The sequence below is a fragment of the Loxodonta africana genome, chromosome 9 (genome assembly GCF_030014295.1).
Source record: "Loxodonta africana isolate mLoxAfr1 chromosome 9, mLoxAfr1.hap2, whole genome shotgun sequence".
NCBI classification, from domain to species: domain Eukaryota; kingdom Metazoa; phylum Chordata; class Mammalia; order Proboscidea; family Elephantidae; genus Loxodonta; species Loxodonta africana.
The window spans coordinates 6,291,290-6,310,311 of record NC_087350.1 but is presented as its reverse complement, the minus strand read 5'-3'; the positions used below and the strand labels follow the sequence as shown (position 1 = coordinate 6,310,311).

General features: G+C 43.9%; 1 protein-coding gene across 1 annotated transcript in view; it reads right to left on the bottom strand.

Annotated features, from left to right (window-relative positions):
• Positions 1-19,022, bottom strand: part of LOC104846919 (zinc finger protein 699-like) — a 76,872-nt gene that overhangs the window by 31,156 nt on the left and 26,694 nt on the right. The window contains exon 3 of the mRNA XM_064290933.1: positions 11,458-11,658. Coding sequence (XP_064147003.1) covers positions 11,458-11,658 — 201 coding nt within the window. The remainder of the gene's footprint in view (positions 1-11,457; positions 11,659-19,022) is intronic.

The following is a 19,022-nucleotide window of genomic DNA, read 5'->3' as shown; positions in this document are numbered from 1 at the left end:
TTTGGTACTGAGAGTGGTTCCAGAGAAACAAAATTGTAAGAATGAGTTTTCTAAACTGGTTCTCAAATCTGGTTAGTCTTATAGGTGTTGATGATTCTGCTTCCAGCAGTAAGAGGGCACTGCTAATCCATGGCGTGAGGTGGTGATACAATTATGCAAACATCACCACCAGTAGATATGGCACTGGGCGAGCCTCAGGGTGAAAACGTGTGACATCTTTCTACAGCTTTGTCAGAATGAGAAGTATAAGGAAGCAGGTTGGTTGGTCCTACTTTTGCTAGACAAAATGGTGAAAGAAAGATGTGCTCAGGGCTTCAAAGCTCAAGTGCCGCATAAATGACCTTAAGGCTTCCACTTGTGCTTTTAAAGGAAGCATTCTTTTTTGCAGTAACAGAGCTGAAATTGCTGAAAACCAAACCCAGAGCCTTCTTGTAAGAGTGGCTGAATTACAGTGACAGCTCAATTGACAACCTAGGAAGGTGTCTGAAGTTAAAGTAAGGGCATTGATTGGGAAGAAAATGGATCCTGAACCTGAGGATGGGGACATATGGCACATAATGAGGAAGCTGGAGACACTGAGCCCCTGAATTCCATTCAATCACTCCTGCCAGCAGAACCACTCCCATCTGAAGAGATTACTTCACATTTGTCTGCTAAACCACCCGTTGCTGTCAAGTTGATTCCAACTCATAGAGACCTTGTAGGACAGTACAACTGCCCCACAGAGTTTCCCAGGAGTGCCTGGTGGATTTGAACTGCTGACCTTTTGGTTAGCAGCCATAGCACTTAGCCACTACACCACCAGGGTTTCCTGATAAACCACAGTGACCAGAAAAACCATTAGCCCCTCCACTCCCATTCAGTGCAATTTGCCCTAGCCCAGCTGCCTCTAAACAGCCCTTGCCTGAGTCATTGCCTGGGCCATAGCCTGCTGAATGTTCTAGGCCTATAACTAGACTTAAGTCCCAGTGAGCCCCAAAAGGAAACCATGGTGGCGTAGTGATTAAAGCACAGAGAACCAAGTTTATTAGTTGCTACCGAGGATTTAGAGGAGAGGAGAACGGGGAGTTATTGCTTAAGGGGTGCTGAGGCTATGCGATCCAGTGCGGATTTTATATTTGTGAGATGGTAAAAGAAACATACAAATGAAAAAACAATTCAAAAAGTGGTTTTCTGTAACCAAGCACTAAATACAATGTTCTATCCACAAAGTGATGTATAATTTCTCAGATTATCTGCCATTATGGGCAACAAAACATCAATAAGAGGCTTTAAAGAAAGGTTAGGATCTAATCTCCTGATCGTAACAGAAAAGGTATGTTCTCACTTGAGAAAGAACAAAACTGTGTCAGACTCTAACTTGCCTTGGGTCAAACATCTTAATAAATTGCAGAATGCAGGTGTTGGGTTCCAGGATTGAATCCAAAGAATCAAAAAGGCAAGTAAAACATACACCACTGAAAGGACATTGGCAGAGGGTTTCCTAACTGAAAAAACCTGAAACAAGATAAAAACCAACAACAAAGAATTAGTTCAAAGGTCATTATATATACACACGCATATGTACATACACAATTAGTCACTGTTTTTACGACTATTAACGTGATGATGTTATTGTCAGGTACAGTCAAGTCCATTCCAACTCCTAGCAACCCCATGTGACAAGAGTACAACTGCCCCATAAGGTTTTCTAGGCTGTAATCTTTATTGAAGCAGATTGCCAGGTCTTTTTCCCACAGAGCTGCTGGGAGAGTTAACCTGCCAACCTTTCAGTTAGCAGCTGAGCACTTAACCATTCCACCACCAGGGATCCTTATTAACATGATAGCATAAAAATATTTAAGGCTGGCGGTGGGGCCAAGATGGTGGAATAGATAAACGCTTCCGGCGAGCGCTCTTACAACAAAGACCTGAAAAAACAAGTGAAATGAGTGTATTTATGACAAGCTAGGAGCCCTGAACATCAAAGGCAAAGTTAGAAAACAAACTGAGTGGCAGGGAGAGGAAGACACGGTTGAGAAGGAGAGAGGTTACTGCACCTGAATCACTGGGAGCCCTCAGGCAAGAGTTCTGGGAGCAGCTTTGGCAGGCTGATACTAGCCTTTGGCCGCCATTTCCTTAGGCAGAAGCAGCCAGCCACACAGCCTAATCACACCTCCAGAATCAGAGAAGCACGGTGCTCGCTCTCGGTGAAAGCTAAGTACTTGCATATATTTTACCATGCTCCCCCATCCTCAAGCCGGCTGCAGCAGCTGTTGATTTCCCTGGACCTGAGATAGGCCCTGTTGAGTGCCTACAACCATCGTCCCGGCCTTGGAGAAGGAATAAATTTGCAATTGGGGGGAAAAGATAATTTGCCAGCTCCACTAATCAGGGGAGCTCAGGACAGAAGCGGCTCCAGTCCAGACATAAGTGGTCCATGCACTTTGAGTACCTTTCCCCCTGCATGGACCTGTGTGGGCCTATTTTGGGAGAACAGGCCCTTGTTGGCAGACTACAATTGTTTCACTCTGCGGTGGAGAGGTGGGTGTTTGATGTTTGACACTGCTTTCCCCATTAAACAGGGTAGGATCCTCACCTACCCAGATCAGGGGCCTAAGGACTGGTGGCTCCACTCAGGTCACCCAGCCACCCATGACACGGGTCCAAGGATGACTGGTACCTCCCAGTCCTTACAACCAAAAGCACTGGGTGCCCATGGTCCGTCTGCAGAACCCACCCACCTGTACACTCTAGGGGGCAGGGATGTGCTTTTCTCAGAGACACTTGGGGGATGATTCTCACCCCCTGCCTTGTTCGGAGCATGACCCCTGCTGCAACTAGATACCGATACCTACACCAATCACCCCTGCTCTTCTAAGACTGTAGCATAGAGCCTGTACCACACACTGATGATCAGCCACCTGGACACCTGAGCTGAATTCATACAAGAAAATGAATGTACTCCTAGACTGATATACCTGATCACAGCTCTAGCCATCCAGGGACAGGACGTCAGAGCTCCAAAGGCAAAAATAATCAAGCTAGCTCACTCAAGCAACCCATTTAGGCATATCAAAACAAAACAAAGAAAGAAGCTACGATACAGTAAGCAAACATAAACTAACACAATAACTTATAGATGGCTCAGGGACAACAGTCAACATCGAGTCACATAATGAAACAGACCATGATCACCTCAATAAGTTCTCAAAACAAAGGATCAAGGGATCTTCTAGACCAAAGTGCCTTCCTGGAATTAGCGGAGGCAGAATATGAAAGATTAATATACAGAACCCTTCAAGACATCAGGAAGGAAATCAGGGAATATGCAGAACAAGCCAAGGAACACACAGATAAAGCAGCTGAAGAAATTAAAAGGTTATTCAGGAACATAATGAAAAATAAGCTAGAAAAATCCACAGAGAGACAGCAATCAGAAACTCAGAAGATTAACAATAAAATTACATAACTAGGCAATTCAGTAGAAAGTCAAAGGAGCAGAATTGAGCAACTGGAAGGCAGAATTGGTGAACTTGAAGACAAGGCACTTGGCACCAATATATTTGAAGAAAAATCAGACAAAAGAATTTTTAAAAATGAAGAATCATGTGGGACTCTATCAAGAGATATAACCTACGAGTGACTGGAGAACCAGAACAGGGAGGGAGAACAGAAAATACAGAGAGAATTGCTGAAGACTTCTTGGCAGAAAACTTCCCTGATATCGTGACAGATGAGAAGATATCTATCCAAGATGCTCATTGAACTCTACATGAGGTAGATATTAAAAGAAAGTCACCAAGACATATTATAACCAAACTTGCCAAAACCAAAAATAAGGAGAAAATTTTAAGAGCTGCTAGGGATAAACAAAAAGTCACCTACAAAGGAGAGTCAGTAAGAATAAGCTCAGACTACTCGGCAGAAACCACGTAGGCAAGAAAGCAATGGGATGACTAATATAAAGCATGGAAGGAAAAAAATTGCCAGCCAAAAATCACATAGCCAGCAAAACTGTCTCTCAAATATGAAGGTGAAATTAGGACATTTCCAGATAAACAGAAGTTTAAAGAATTCATAAAAACCAAACCAAAACTGTAAGAAATACAAAAGGGAGTTCTTCGGTTAGAAAATCAACAATATCAGGTATCGACCCAAGACTAGAACACTGGACAGAGCAATCAGATGTCAACCCAGACAGGGAAATCACAAAAATAAATCGAGATTAAAAAAATGCTCAAAACAGGGCAACAGTGATGTTATTATGTAAAAGAAAACAACATTAAAACAGTAAAGAGAGACTAAAAAATGTAGTCATAGATCTTCCATATGGAGAGGAAGACAAGGCGATACAAAGAAGTAAAAGTTAGGTTGAAATTTAGAAAAATAGTGGGAAATATTAAGGTAACCACAAAGAAGACAAACTATCCTACACATCAAAATAAAATAGAAAACTTGAAGCTCAATAAAAATTGAAAAAAAAGAGATTCAGCAGAAACAAAATCAACAACAACGAATAAGCAGAAAAGACAATATATAAACTACTCAGCACAAAAAAATAAGTAGGAAAAATAAACTGTCAACAACACACAAGAAAAGACATCAAAATGATAGCACTAAATTCATACCTATCCATAATTACGCTGAATGTAAATGGACTAAACGCACCAATAAAGAGACAGAAAGTGGCAGAATGGATTAAAAAACAAGATCTGTCTATATGCTGCCTACAAGAGACACACCTTAGACTCAGAGACACAAACAAACTCAAAGAATGGAAAAAAATATATCAAGCAAATAACGATCAAGAAACAGCAGGAGTGGCAATATTAATTTATGACAAAATAGACTTTAAAGTTAAATCCATCATAAAGGATAAGGAAGGACACTACATAATGATTAAAGGGACAATATTCCAGGAGGATATGACCATATTAAATATTTATGCACCCAATGACAGGGCTGCAAGATACATAAAACAAACTATCAGCACTGAAAAGCGAGATAGACAGCTCCACAGTAACAGTAGGAGACTTCAACACACCACTTTCGGTGAAGGACAGGACATCCAGAAAGAAGCTCAGTAAAGACACAGAAGATTTAAATGCCACAATCAACCAACTTAACCTCACAAGACATATACAGAACACTCCACCCAAAAGCAGCCAAGTATACTTTCTTTTCCAGTACACAAGGAACATTCTCCAGAATAGACCACATATTTGGTCATAAAGTAAGCCTTAGTAGAATCCAAAACACTGGTTAAGACTGACTAGGAAAAAGGACTTACTTCTCAAAAGAATTGGCCAGTGAAAACATCATGAATAACAGCAGAACCAGTGTTTGGTGTAGTGCCGGGAAATGAGCCCATCAAGTTTGGCAGGCTCTGAAAATATGACTGAGTGTGGTGGTTAAGGTTGTGTGTCAACTCGCCTGGGTCATGATTCTCAGTGGTTTGAGAGTTGTATGATGTTGTGTTCACTTCCACGATGAGATCTGATATGATGTGATCACTTCTATGACAAGATCTGATGTGAGTAGCCAACCCGTTGAAAGGGAGTTTTTCCTTGGGCGTGTGCCCTGCGTTGACTGTCAGAGGATATTCTGGCAGGGCCTGTAGGTTTTCGCTTGCTCTGGATCCTGCAGCTGGCACCTGTTCATCTGAACTCCCGTTCTTGGGACTGGAGACAGCAGCTTACCTACAGTCTTGCCTGCTGAACTTGGGATTCTTCAATCTGCACACCTGCGAGCAGCCACAGCTCTGCTCTCTGATCTTCTGATCTTGGGTTCACAGCTCCTGCAGCTAGGTGAATCAAGAGAAACCTTTATCCTTACCGACGGTCTTGGAAGTTTCAGCCTCTACAACTGCGTGAGGCATTTCCTTGATATAAATCTCTCTCTATATATATATTTAGATGCTTTGCTGGTTTTGTTTCTCTAGAGAACCAAGCCTAGGAAACTGGGGAAGGCCTGCCTCCTCAGAGGAGAGTCAACATTAATGACATAGATGGAGTAAAGCTTTCAGGACCTTCATTTGCTGAGGTTGCACAACTCAAAATGAGAAGAAACAGCTGCAAATGTCCATTTAATAATCGCAACATGGTACGTATGAAGTATGAATCTAGGAAAATTGGAAGTTGTGAAAAATGAATTGGACCACAAAAAGATCAATATCCTAGGCATCAGTGAGCTGAAATCGACTGGTCTTGGCTATTTTGAATCAGATAATCGTATGCTCTACTATGCCGAGTATGACAAATTGAAGAGGAATGGGGTCGCATTCATTGTCAAAAAGAACATTTCAAGATCTGAACTACACTGCTATCAGTGATAGGAAAATATCCACACACCTTCAAGGAAGACTTGTTAATATGACTATTTTTCAAATTTATGCATAAACCATTAAGGCCAAAGATGAGGAAACTGAAGATTTTTTACCAACTTCCACAGTCTAAAATTGATCAAACATGCAATCAAGAGGCACTGAGAATTACTGGCAATTGGAATGCAAAAACTGGAAACAAATAAGGATCAATATTTGGAAAATATGCAAGACCAAAGACTTTTTCATTGCAAATACCTTATTTCAACAATGCGAGCAGCAACTATACACATGGACATCACCATATGGAATACACAGGAATCAAATCAACTATATCTGTGGAAAGAAACGATAAGGAAGCTCAATATCATCAGTCAGAACAACACCAGGGGCCAACTGTAGAACAGACCATCAACTGTTCATCTGAAAGTTCAAGTTCAATCTAAAGAAAATTAGAGCAAGTCCATGTAAGCCAAAACACAACCTTGAGTATATCCTACCTGAATTTACAGACCACCTCAGGGACAGATTTGATGCAGTGAACACTAATGACCTAAGCCCAGATGAACTGTGGAGTGATATCATACATAAAGAAAGCAAAAAGTCATTAAAAAGACAGAAAACAAAGGAAAGACCAAAATGGATATCAGAAAAGACTCTAAAACTTCCTCTTGAATGTAGAGTAGCTAAAGCAAAAGGAAGAAATGATGAAGTAAACGAGACGAAGTATTATAACGAAATGTGCAAAGACTTGGAGTTAGAAAACTAAAAGGGAAGAATACGCTCGGATTTCTTAAGCTGAAAGAACAGAAGAAAAAATTTAAGCCTCGAGTTGCAATACGGAAGGATTCTACAAGGAAAACACTGAATGACACAGGCAGCATCAAAAGAAGATGGAAAGAATACAGTCACTGAACCAAAAAGAACTAATCAATGTTCAATCATTTCAGGAGGTAGCATATGATCAAGAACCGATGGGCTGAAGGAAGAAGTCCAACATGCACTGAAGGGAATGGCAAAAGACAAGGCTCCAGGAACTGATGGAATACCAACTGAGATGTTTCAATAAACAAATGCAGTGCCGGAAGTGTTCACTTTTCTGTGTCAAGAAATCTGGAAGACAGCTTTCTGGCCAACTGACTGGAAGAGATCCATATTTGTGCCCATTTCAAAGAATGGTGATCCAACAGAATAAGGAAGTTATCAAACTACATCATTAATACCACACACAAGTAAAATTTTGCTGAAGATTATTCAAAAGCCGTTGCAGCAGTATATTAACAGGGAACTGCCAGAAGTTCAGGCCAGACTCAGGGGAGGACGTGGAAGGAGGGATATCATGGCTGATGTCAGATGGATCTTGGCTGAAACCCGAGAATACCAGAAAGATGTTTACCTGTGTTTAACTGACGATGGAAGGCATTTGACTGTGTGGATCACAACAGATTATGAATAACATTCAGAAGAATGGGAAATTCAGAACACTTTGTGTTCACGAGGAATGTCTTAGTCATCTAGTGCTATTACAGAAATCCTACAAGTGTATGGCTTTAACAAGGAGAATTTTTTTTCCTCACAGTAAAGTAAAATAAAAGTCCAAATTCAGGGAGTCAGCTCCAGGGGAAGGCTTCTGTCAGCCTTCTCATCAATCTTCTCCCGGACTAGGAGCTTCTCAATGTAGGGACCTTGGCTCCAAAGGATGCACTCTGCTCCCAGGACTGCTTTCTTGGTGGTATGAGGTCCTCTGCTCCCCCACCCCCTCGCCCCCCAACTTCTCTCTTTTATATCTCAAGACATTGCCTCAGGACACAATCTAATCTTGTAGGCTGAGTCCTGCCTCACTAACACAACTGCTGCCCGTCCTCCCTCATTAATATCATAGAAGCAGGATTTACAGCATATAGAAAAATGAGACAATACCAGGAGCCATGGCCCAGCCCAACTGATATACACGTTTTGGCAGGACATAATTCAATCCATGACAAGGAACCTGTACAAAAACCAAGAAGTAGTTATTTGAATAGAACGAGGGGATACTGTGTAGTTTAAAGTCAGGAAAGGTGTGTGTCAGGGTTGTATGCGTTCACCATACTTATTCAATCTGTTTGCTGAGCAAATAATCCGAGAAGCTGGGCTATATGAAGAAAAGGGCATCAGAATTGGAGGAAGACTTATTAACAACCTGCAAAATGCAGATGACACAACCCTGCTTGCTGAAAGTGAAGAGGACTTGAAGCTCTTACTGATGAAAATCAAAGACTATATCCTTCAGTATGGATTGCACCTCAACATAAAGGAAAAAAAAATCCTCACAACTGGACCAATAAGCAACATCGTCATAAATGGAGAAAAGATTGAAGTTTTCAAGGATTTCATTTTACTTGGACCAATAGTCAACTTCCATGGAACCAGCAGTCAAGAGATCAAAGTACGTGTTTCATTGGGCAAATCTGCTGCAAAAAACCTCTTTAAAGTGTTAAAAAGCAAAGATGCCACTTTGAGGGCTAAGGTGCACCTAACCAAGGCAATGTATTTTCAATTACCACATATGCATGTGGAAGCTGGACAATGAATAAGGAAGAGCGAAGAAGAATTGATGCCTGAGAATTATGGTGCTGGTTAAGATTAAATATACAATGGACTGTCAGTTTTTGTTTTTTTGGGGGACTGTCAGAAGAATGAACAAATCTGTCTTGGAAGAGGGACAGCTAGAATGTTTCTTAGAAGCGAGAATGGCGAGACCTAGTCTCATGTACTTTGGACATGTTATCAGGTGGGACAAGTCACTGAAGAAGGACATCATGCTTGGTAAAGTACAGGGTCAGCGAAAAAGGGGAAGACCCTCAATGAGATGGAATGGCACAGTGGCTGCAACAATGGACTCAAGCGTAACAATGATCGTGAGGATGGCGCAGGGCTGGGCAGTGCTTTGTCCATTTTACGTAAGGTCACCAAGAGTCTGAACCTACTTGAAGGCACCTAACAACATATACGTGTATATATACATACATATATTCTTATGAATATAAAATATTCCTGTTTTACTCTTTAAAATTTCTTTTTATTCTCAGATGTTCCTGAGTCCCTGATGGGCCCAAGTGGTTAACACAGTCAGCTGCTAACCGAAAGGTTAGAAGTCTGAGTCTACTCAGAGGCTCCATGGAAGAAAGGTTTGGTCATCTACTTCAGAAAAACCAGTCACTGAAAACCCTATGGAGCACTGTGCTACTCTGACACACACAGGGCCACCACGAGTTGGAGTCGATTTGAAGGCAATTATTCATTCATTCATTCCTAGGGAAAATGAACATCCCTAGGTGGCACAAACGTTTGCACTGGACTGCTAACCTAAAAGTTGGCAGTTCAAACCCACCCAATGTTACTGCAGAAGAAAAGGCCTCGCAATTTGCTTCCATTAAGATTACAGCCAAGAAAACCCTATAGAGCAGTTCTATTCTGTAACACGTGAGGCTGCCACATGACAGAATCAATTCAACGGCAACTAACAACAGGGAAAAGTAAACTTGAACATAGGATATCATGTCTATGTATGCACATAAAAATGTATGTTGGAAACATGACTAAATGGAAATACACAAATTCAAAGAAAAATTGATTAGTTATTAAGCTTGAACGGAAAAATTAAAAACAATTTCCATTAAATCACCATAATTGAACGAAATGTAAACATATTGAAGACTTCGTACACCTGAATTATTGAATAAGGAGCCCTGGTGGTGCAGTGGTTAAATGCTCACTGCAAAATGAAAAGTTGGTGGTTCAAACTCAAAAGCTCGAGGTCTAACCCATAAAGACTGCAGCCCAGAAAACCCTATAGTGCAGTTCTACTCTACTACGCGGTATCACTGTCACTAGGAATCAACCTGATAGCACCTAACGATAACACATTAGTGAATCCAAACCGAACCCTTACCAAAGACACTCGGATACACTGATTGAATGTTCATCAAATATGACGACCATGTAGGGAGTCATTAAGAAAACGTCAGCTGATTTCAAATAAGACGATACATTACTGTATTTAACATTTCCCCTATTACTCGATATTGTCTCTAATTAGAAATAAAGCTGTAAAACTATCCAAAAAAAAAAAAAAAAGAGGGTGGTGCAGACATCAGGGAAGCCACGGTTCTTGCACAGTGAAATCGGGATGAAAGTAAACACAAATCAGACAGTGGAAGCAAAACTAAAGAAACCAAAAAGCAAAAGATAGCTTATATACTTAGAATCTGATTACAGGAAAAGTTTCTATACCTATGTGACAATTGGTAATGGACCAATTTAGAATCATTGTCACCATAAAGAATTGAACTCAAAACCAGGAAATCTGGTCAAAGCAGTAATCCTGAAGTAAATGTATCTTATAACATAATATTAAAAGTGAAAAAAAAAAAAAGAATCCCATTGACTTGAAGTCCATTCCGACTCGTGGAAACCCCAAGAGTTACAGCCTAGAGCTGTTCCATAGGGTTTTCTTGGCTATAATCTTTACAAAAGCACACGCCTCTCTCCCGCGGTGCCACTGAGTGGATTTAAGCCACCTTTTTCTAGACTCCTACACCTGACCAAACTGTTTGGGCCACCCAGGAACCTTCAAAACAAACGGGGGTGCGGCGGGGCAGGGGAGTTACATAAATAAATCGGTTGTTCAAATCTGCAAACCAGGGAGGGAAAAAGAAAACCCAGATTGCACATTAAAATTAACACCAATAGAACGTTAAAGGAATGATAGCTTCAGGAATGAAAGGCAGAAAGAGATTTCCTGACTGAAAATGACAGAATGAACACAGCTTTCTGGCTCCGTCCAGGGGCCACGGGGCGCGGTCGGGGCCGCCCGACGAGCCCAGGGGACCGGGCGAGGGGCGCAGGCGACCAGCCCCCGCGGGGCCTTGCTGGGCGCGAGGTGGGAAGGGGTCGGCGGAGGGCTCCGACAGGAAAGGGGGCGGGCGGGTCCACTGGCCCGAGGCGGGAAGGCCGGACAGAGCCGCTCGGAGCTGCTTTAACCGGGACGGCAGCCGGGCGGGTGTGGAGCCCTGACCGTCCGCAGCGACCCCCAGGCCCCGAGCGGGGAGAACGCGGCGCTGTGGGGGGACACGATCGCGCCTTTGAAAAGAAAGACGACACGCACGCACCTTCGTGAGATTGTCGCTCCGAGCGAGCCTCTCCGCGTCGACAGGAAATGACGCAAGAAACGAGGGTGTGTAAGGGGGCGGGGCTGTACTGTGCAGGGGGCGGGGCGAGACTGTGCAGTGGGCGGAGCGAGCGGGACACGTCTGTGTAGGGGCGGGGCAGGACTGTGTGCTGGCGCGGGTTGGCCGTGCAGGTGGCAGGGCCTATGTGGGCGGGGCTTTCAGGTAAATGGGCGTGGCTTTCAGAAAGTGGGTGGGGCCACGCAGGGGCGGGCGGACTGCGCAGGGGGCGGGGCTGTTTAGTAGGCGGGGAGGGATTGTGACGGGAGTAGGGGGCGGTGCAGGGGGTGGGACGGGGCTTTGCAGAGATCGGGGCGGGGTTTCGAGGGGCGAGGGGCGGGGCAGGGAGTGGACCAGGCAGCGCTTGAGCTTCCCACTCTCGCAATCCCTGTACATGGAGTTTCAGTTTCTTTCATTCCAACAGAACTTGATTCTCCTCCTTTTGAACCATTTCAAAGTCTTTGGGGGTCCTCAGGACCATGCTTCCTTTCGTCAATGTTTCAAGCAATTTAAAAGAGAAGAGTTGTATAGGTCATACATGTTGGAAGCTGAGCCGTTTTCCTCTTCTTACGTGGTGGTTGTGTTTGAGTGCCCTGTAATCCATTGCAGTCATAAACCAAAAAAGAAGCAAACCTGTTGCCGTCAAGTCAATTTGGACTGGCAGCGACCCTATAGGGCAGAGTAGAACTGCAGTAAAACAGTAAGGTTCCAAATAGCTTTCCTATACTATAAGCCCTGGTGGGAGATCCTGGCGTCCTAGTGGTTAAGAGTTAAGGCTGCTAACCAAAAGGTCTTCAGTTTGAAGCCACCAGGCGCTCCTTGGAAACCCTGTGGGGCAATTCTACTCTGTCCTATAGGGTCGCTGTGAGTCCGAATTGTGCTCGACCTCGATGGGTTAACTGGAAGCATTGGTGGCACAGTGGTTAAGAACTTGGCTGCTAACCAAAGGTTGCAGTTCAAATCCACCACCCACTCCTTGGAAACTCTATAGGGCAGTTCTACCCTGCCCTGTAGGGTCGCTATGAGTTTGAATTTGAATATGAGTTTACAGGGCAAATTAGTTTCCCATTCAATAGTTTGTACATAAAGTGTTTCACGACCTTGGTTTTATTCCCCACAGTGTGTCAGCATTCTTCCTACTTCCACCCTGGTTTCCCCATTTTCTTTCACCCTGATTATCTACCCCTTCCTGCCTTCTCGTCTTATAATTGATATGTTCCTCTCAGATGTTATTGTATATCTTATGTGCTTGTCTATTCTTTGGCTGAGAGGTGTTCTCTGGGAATGGCTTCAGTTCTAGGTCAGAGGGTGTCTTAGGGCCATAGTCTCGGGGGTTCCTTCAGTCTCTGTCAGATCAGCAACCCCAATCTGTTTTGTGAGTTTGATTTTTTTGTTCTACAATTTTCTTCTGCTCTGCCCAGGATCCTCTGTTGTGATCCCAGTCAGAGCAGTTGATAGTGGTAGTCGGGCACCATCTAGTTCTTTTGGTCTTGGGGTTGTGTAGGCTGTGGTTCATGTGGTCCATTAGTCCTTTGGAGTAATTGCTCCCTGGAGTCTTTGGTCTCCTTCACTCTCCCTCACTCTTAGATGACCGCTTGCAAACTTTTAAGACCCCAGATGCTACTCTCCAAAGTAGGATGTAGAACACTGACTTTATGTAGTATGTTGTGCCGACTGAAGTAGATGTCTCCCGGGTTTATGGTCCTTTGTCTTCTAGCCTACGAACTTCATCCCGTGAGGTGTTTGGTTATGTCTAAAAGGATTCCTGACTTGACTTCTTGTGTGTTCTATATGGGCTGCACCTACACTCATGTATGTAGAAATATCTAACACCAAACCTGTATTTGCCGGTGAGTGTGTTGCCTTACATCCTCCCACACCAAAGAGGGATAGTTTTACTTCTTCCTTTCCAACATAGATACCTTTTATTTCTTGGCTTATTGCTCTGGCTAAAAACAAAAACAAAAAACAAACCTGTTGCCGTCAAGTCAATTCTGACTCACAGTGACCCTATAGGACAGAATAGAACTGCTCCATATAGTTTCTAAGGAGTGCCTGATGGATTCAAACTGCTGATCTTTTGGCTAGCAGCTGTAGCACGTAACCACTATGGCACCAGTGTTTCCACTGCTCTGGCTGGTACTTCCAATACAGTATTGAAGAGGAGTGGTGAGAGTGTGCATCCTTGTCTTGTTCCTATTTTCAAGGGGAAAGCTCTCAATCTTTCTGCATTGAGAAGAATGTTGGCTGTTGGTTTTTCATAAATGCCCTTATTCATGTTGAGGAACTTGTCTTTTATTCCTATCTTTTTAAGAGTTTATCAAGAAAAGATGCTGAATTTTATCCAATACCTTTTCTGCATTGATTGAGATGTCCGTGTTATTCTTTTCCTGTGTTTTGTTAATGCAATGTATTACACTGACTAACTTTCTAATATTGAACCATCTGTTTTCATCATTTTTTCTTTTCTCCTCATTACTTATTGCACCTCCAGGTTTTCTTCCGGAAAATTTTTCTTGTTTCTGAAACACATCCTTTTGAAGTTCTTCTAGTGGGTTTTGCTGATGTTAAATTTGCTTACTTTTTGTTTGTATGAAAATGTGCTTCTGTTCTGGTTCTTGAAAGGTAATTTTTCTGGGTGTAAATTTTAAGTAGATGGTTATTTTTTTCTTGGCACCTTGAGGCTACTGTTGCACATCTTATGACTTCTGCTGTTGCTCTTGAAAAGTCGCCTGTGAAGCCACCTGTCACTGTCTCTGGTGCTTTTAAGATTTTATCTTCAGTACTGGCGGGTTTTGCAGGTTCACATAAAAAAACGACAAAATGTGAATTTTGTTATTATTTATCCTGCTTGGAGACTGAATCTGGTGAGCACTGTCTTTCATTGCTCTGGAAAATTCTTAGCCATGGCCTTCCCCTGTCTGTAACCCCCATGTCTCTTAACTTCAGTGTATTATTTTCTGTCCTGGGCTCACTGTACTACATCACCAGTTGTATCTTTACCTTTTTGTCCATTTCACCAATTCTCTCATCAGCTGTCTCATGTGCTGTTTATCTCATCTATTTTGATTCTAGCGTCAAGTCTCACACTTTTCAATTCTAGAACTCCTTTTAAATCTATCAGATTTGTGACAATATTTTCTTATTTACAACTTATACTTTAGACAATTTATATTAAAAAATCTTAAACTCATGATTTATATTGTGTATCAGGTAATTACGATACTTGGGTGTTTTATTTTGGTGGGTCTTATAGTTTATTATCAACGATTCTGTTAGTGCTGCCCCCCCCCCCTTTTTTTTTGCTTTGCTATGGTTTTTGGTTGTGAGCTCCTATCTGTCAGACCTTTATCTCTCAGAATTCTCTGAGGCCTGCTTTAAATTCCTGTCCTCCAGCTTGCTACTTACCAGGACTGTGCTAAACCAAATTGCTGCCTAGGCATTTAGGGTCACCTGAATCATCCCTGAAACACTTTGGGTCACCATGAGTCAGAATCGACTCAATGGCAACTAGTTTGGTTTGGAGTGATGCAAATAGTTAATGTGCTTGCTGTTAACCAAAAGGTTGGGAGTTTGAGCCCACCCAGAGGCACCTTGGAAGAAAGACCTGATGATCTATTCTCAAAAATTTACCCATTGAAAACCCTATTGAACACTCTTCTGCTCTGACGCACGTGGCGTCACCATAAGACAAAATCAACTCCATGGCAACTGGTTTTGGTGGGATCATGTGAAGCCCAGACCCCAACATGCAGGAGGGCTGTTGAGAATGAGGAAGGGATTTCCCTCTGTCCAGAGCCAGGTCTGAGATAGACCTGGCCACAACTGTCCTTGTTGCCCCCTCTGGGTTTTTTTTGTTTGTTTGTTTCATTTTGTTTTTTAGTTCACTCCCTGTATGTGTAGCCTTTGGGCACCTGACTCCCCCTCTGAGTAGCCCTGGCCCACCATTGCTGCCTGATCTGCAGACCACTGCCATCTGGGGAGGCATCCTTTCAGCATTCATGCCTTCTCCAGTTGGGCCTCTGAGGATTTCCTTTCCTTCCAGACTCCTTGCAGACTGGTCCAGACCCTGGAGCCAGATTGACCCTGACCATTAACCTGGTCCTGCCAGTCACAGACAAGCTCAGTCACTGCAGTACCGCTCAGTGGCTATGGGGGCAGATAGCTGGAGTATCCACCTTATCCCAGCAGGACAACTTGGTGAGTCTCTGAGGGCTGTGGATGAACCTGATCACCTGGGCCAGAACTGAGTCTGGACATCTATTCCTGACTGAGTCCCAGGTTGAACCCTGAACCTGGCCCCAAAGGGAGCCCCAGTATTGCCGGAAGCCCCCAGATGGACCTTGCCCCAGCCACAGACACTGTGAAGCTGCTCGCTTTTTCGGCGGCCCATATGGCAGGAGCTGGCTGTGTCCCTGGGACCCTGGGTCTGGTAGACATGTAATGGCACAGGATGGCCACAGTGGGTCTCCAGAGCATCAGGCCTACCCAGGGTAAGCCTACAGGGGTCATTGTTGGAACTGAGGCAGTCTGTGAGGGGCATCTGACTCCAACCCTGACTGGACACCAGGTGGCACCATGGACTGAGCCTCACCCTGGTCCGGTAGGGGCATTCTGCTCATCGAAGTCTTATCTGCTCCAGCAACTCGCCACCATTGCAGTAAGGTGCTGACCCGTGGGCCAGGAGCAAACTGAGGGTGTCAATCCTGGGCTGAAGCATAGGTGAGCCAGCACACGGCCCCTCAGGTGTCTTTCCCCCTACTGTGGGAGTGTCAAGGCTGCAAATCCTGGGGTCAGCTGAGGAAGGCGGAGCCTCCTGGTTCTAGGGCCCCGAGTAACATGTGGAGCAGACGTTGGACATGCAGCCAGGGCCGGAAACAAACACTTGTTGCTTAAGCTGCTGAGTTTTGGGTGTTGTTTGTTACTGTAGCTGTAGCTTTGCTTTCCCTGACTAGCCCATCAGACCATAGCCTGTGCCCTGAGCACAGCTCCATCCTGAACCTTGATGCTAATCAGACTGAGCTCTGACCCTGACCCCAGACCCCAGACCAGGCTCTAGCTGATGCCCGAAAAGCCTGGCCCCTGTCAAAGATGGTTGGGAGAAGTTGTTGTAAGTTGCTGTCATGATGACCTTATGAACAAGAGAATGAAACATTGCCCAGTCTTATGCCATCTTCATGATACTTGGTGTGTGTTTGAGTACATTGTTGTGGCTGTTGTGGGTTTCCCTCATTTTTGCTAACCCCCTACTTTACCAAAAATGATGTCCTTTTCTAGCAATTGGTCTTTCCTGAAGGAACTCTGGTGGTGCAGTGGTTAAAGTGATCAACCGTTAACCAAAAGATAAGCGGTTCAAAACCACAAGGGGCTCCACACCAGGAGAAAGATGTGGCAGTCTGCTTTCGTAGAGACTTACAGCCTGGGAAACCATATAGGATCGGTATGAGTCAGAATTGGCTTGATAGAAGTGTTTTTGGGGTTCTTTCCTGGTGATGTGTCCAACTGAAGTGATCTGAAGTCTTGGCATTCTCATTTCTAAGGAGCATGCTGGTTCTATTGCTCCGGAGACTGACTTGTTTGTTCCTCTGGCAGTCCACAGTACATTCCCTGTTCTTCACCAATATCACAGTTCAAGTCCATTAATTCTTCTGTGGTCTTCCTTATTCATTGTCCAGCTTTCACACACATGTGAGGGAATTCAAGATTGTGGTTTGGGTCAAGCACACCTTAGTCATCAAAGTGGCCTCTTTGTTTTTAAAAAGTTTGAAGAGGTCTTTTGCAGCATGTTTACTGCAATACATCATTTGATTTCTTGAATGCTGCTTCCATGGACACTGTTCATATAGGTAAATTGAAATTATTGACAACTTAAATTTCTTCACTGTTTGTAATGATGTTGTTTATCAGCCCATTTATGAATATTTTTGTTTTCTTTGTATTCAGGTGTAATTCGTACAGGAGGCTTTGACCTTCATCAGTAAGTGCTCCAAGTCATCTTCATTTTCGGCAGCCAAGGTTGGCTCATCTCCATATAGCAGGCATCCAATCCTGATTGTGTGTTCTTCTTCATAAAGTCCAGCTTCTCAGATTATTTGCTCAGCATAGACTGAATAAGCGAGGTGAAAGGATACAAGCCCGCAGGACACCTTTTCGAATTCTGAATCATTGGGAGAAGAGATGGGGACGTTTCTTCGTGGCAGATGGAACTGCCCACAGAATTCCACTGCCCAGGGCCCATGTGGTGAGGACAGGACTGAATCTTTGGGACTCTGGGTCTCGCAGATGTACAATGTCACAGGTGGGCCACAAGGGGGCTCCAGAGCCTCAGCTCTGGCAGAGGACATTGTGGGGTCCTAGGCAGTCTTTGAGGGTCTGTAGCTGGCACAGGACACCTGAGACAGAGCCACTACAGTTAAACATCATGTTTTTTTTTTGCTTGGTTTCCTCCCCGACAGTGTTGTATTAAAAATCCTGTTTCTTTTCTGGGCCCCCTCCCACCCCCCAGCTTTGCATTTGAATCCTGCTTTTGCTTGGAGGTTATATGTAAGCCCTATCGCACCTGGTAGTATGATTAAGAATGTTGCTGACGTAGCTTGTATGAACTCCCTACTTGTAAACCCCTTAAAAGTAACCTGCCTGCCCTCCCTTGGGGTGCAGTCTTGGCAGCACCCCTGACTGACTCCTTTTCCTTGTACGATGAAATAAAGATGCCTTCCCTGTTCTCCTACCTTGGTCTCCCATTTATTGACCAATAAGGGTCATGCCAAGTAAGAACCTAGGGTTTCCACCCAGTAAAGTTTTTGGCGAGCCAGCCGAGGGCCATCTGCTCAATTCCTGAGGTGGATCAGAAAACAGACTGGCCCTGATGTCTGGAGCCACCAGGAGATTTCTTTTGGAGACTTTGGAGCAGCTCTGAAAAGCTGATCCACCTGGAACCCAAAGATGGCTCTGTGGGAGAACTGAAAGGTGCTTGGGTTGTTTGGTAAGTACCTAGGTAAGCCTTAGAAGAGTCCCAAGAAGCAGGAGAAATTGACCACTGAGGGAGTTAGAAGTCTGAGGTTATTTGGTAAATAACAGGATAATTCCTAGGTAAGGCCTTAGAAGAGCCCCAAAAAACAGGAGGAATTGACCTCTGAGCGCATGAAAGTTGGTGCACTGGATTAGGTTGTGTGAGTGTGTAAGTGTGTGTATCCAGAGAACAGGGAATGTTCAAGGGATCCCAGAATGCAGCCCACTGAGGTGTACCTTTAAGAACTGGAAACAGACTCAGACAAACATGGATGTGGCGGCATGCTTGTCCCTTTCCTGCTTTTGCCTCTTCAAATATATGCCGAATAAAACCTTTCTTTTTGCTTTACTGAACTTTGTGGTGTTTTCACCGTGCAAGTTAAAGGCGCAGTTGTTGCAGAGATTCTAAAACCACAAACCCAGTCGACCTTGAGGAGACCTGGACTGCAGAGCAGAGCCGGCAAAAAAAGAGATTCTATCTCCTGGACTCCACGTCCCTT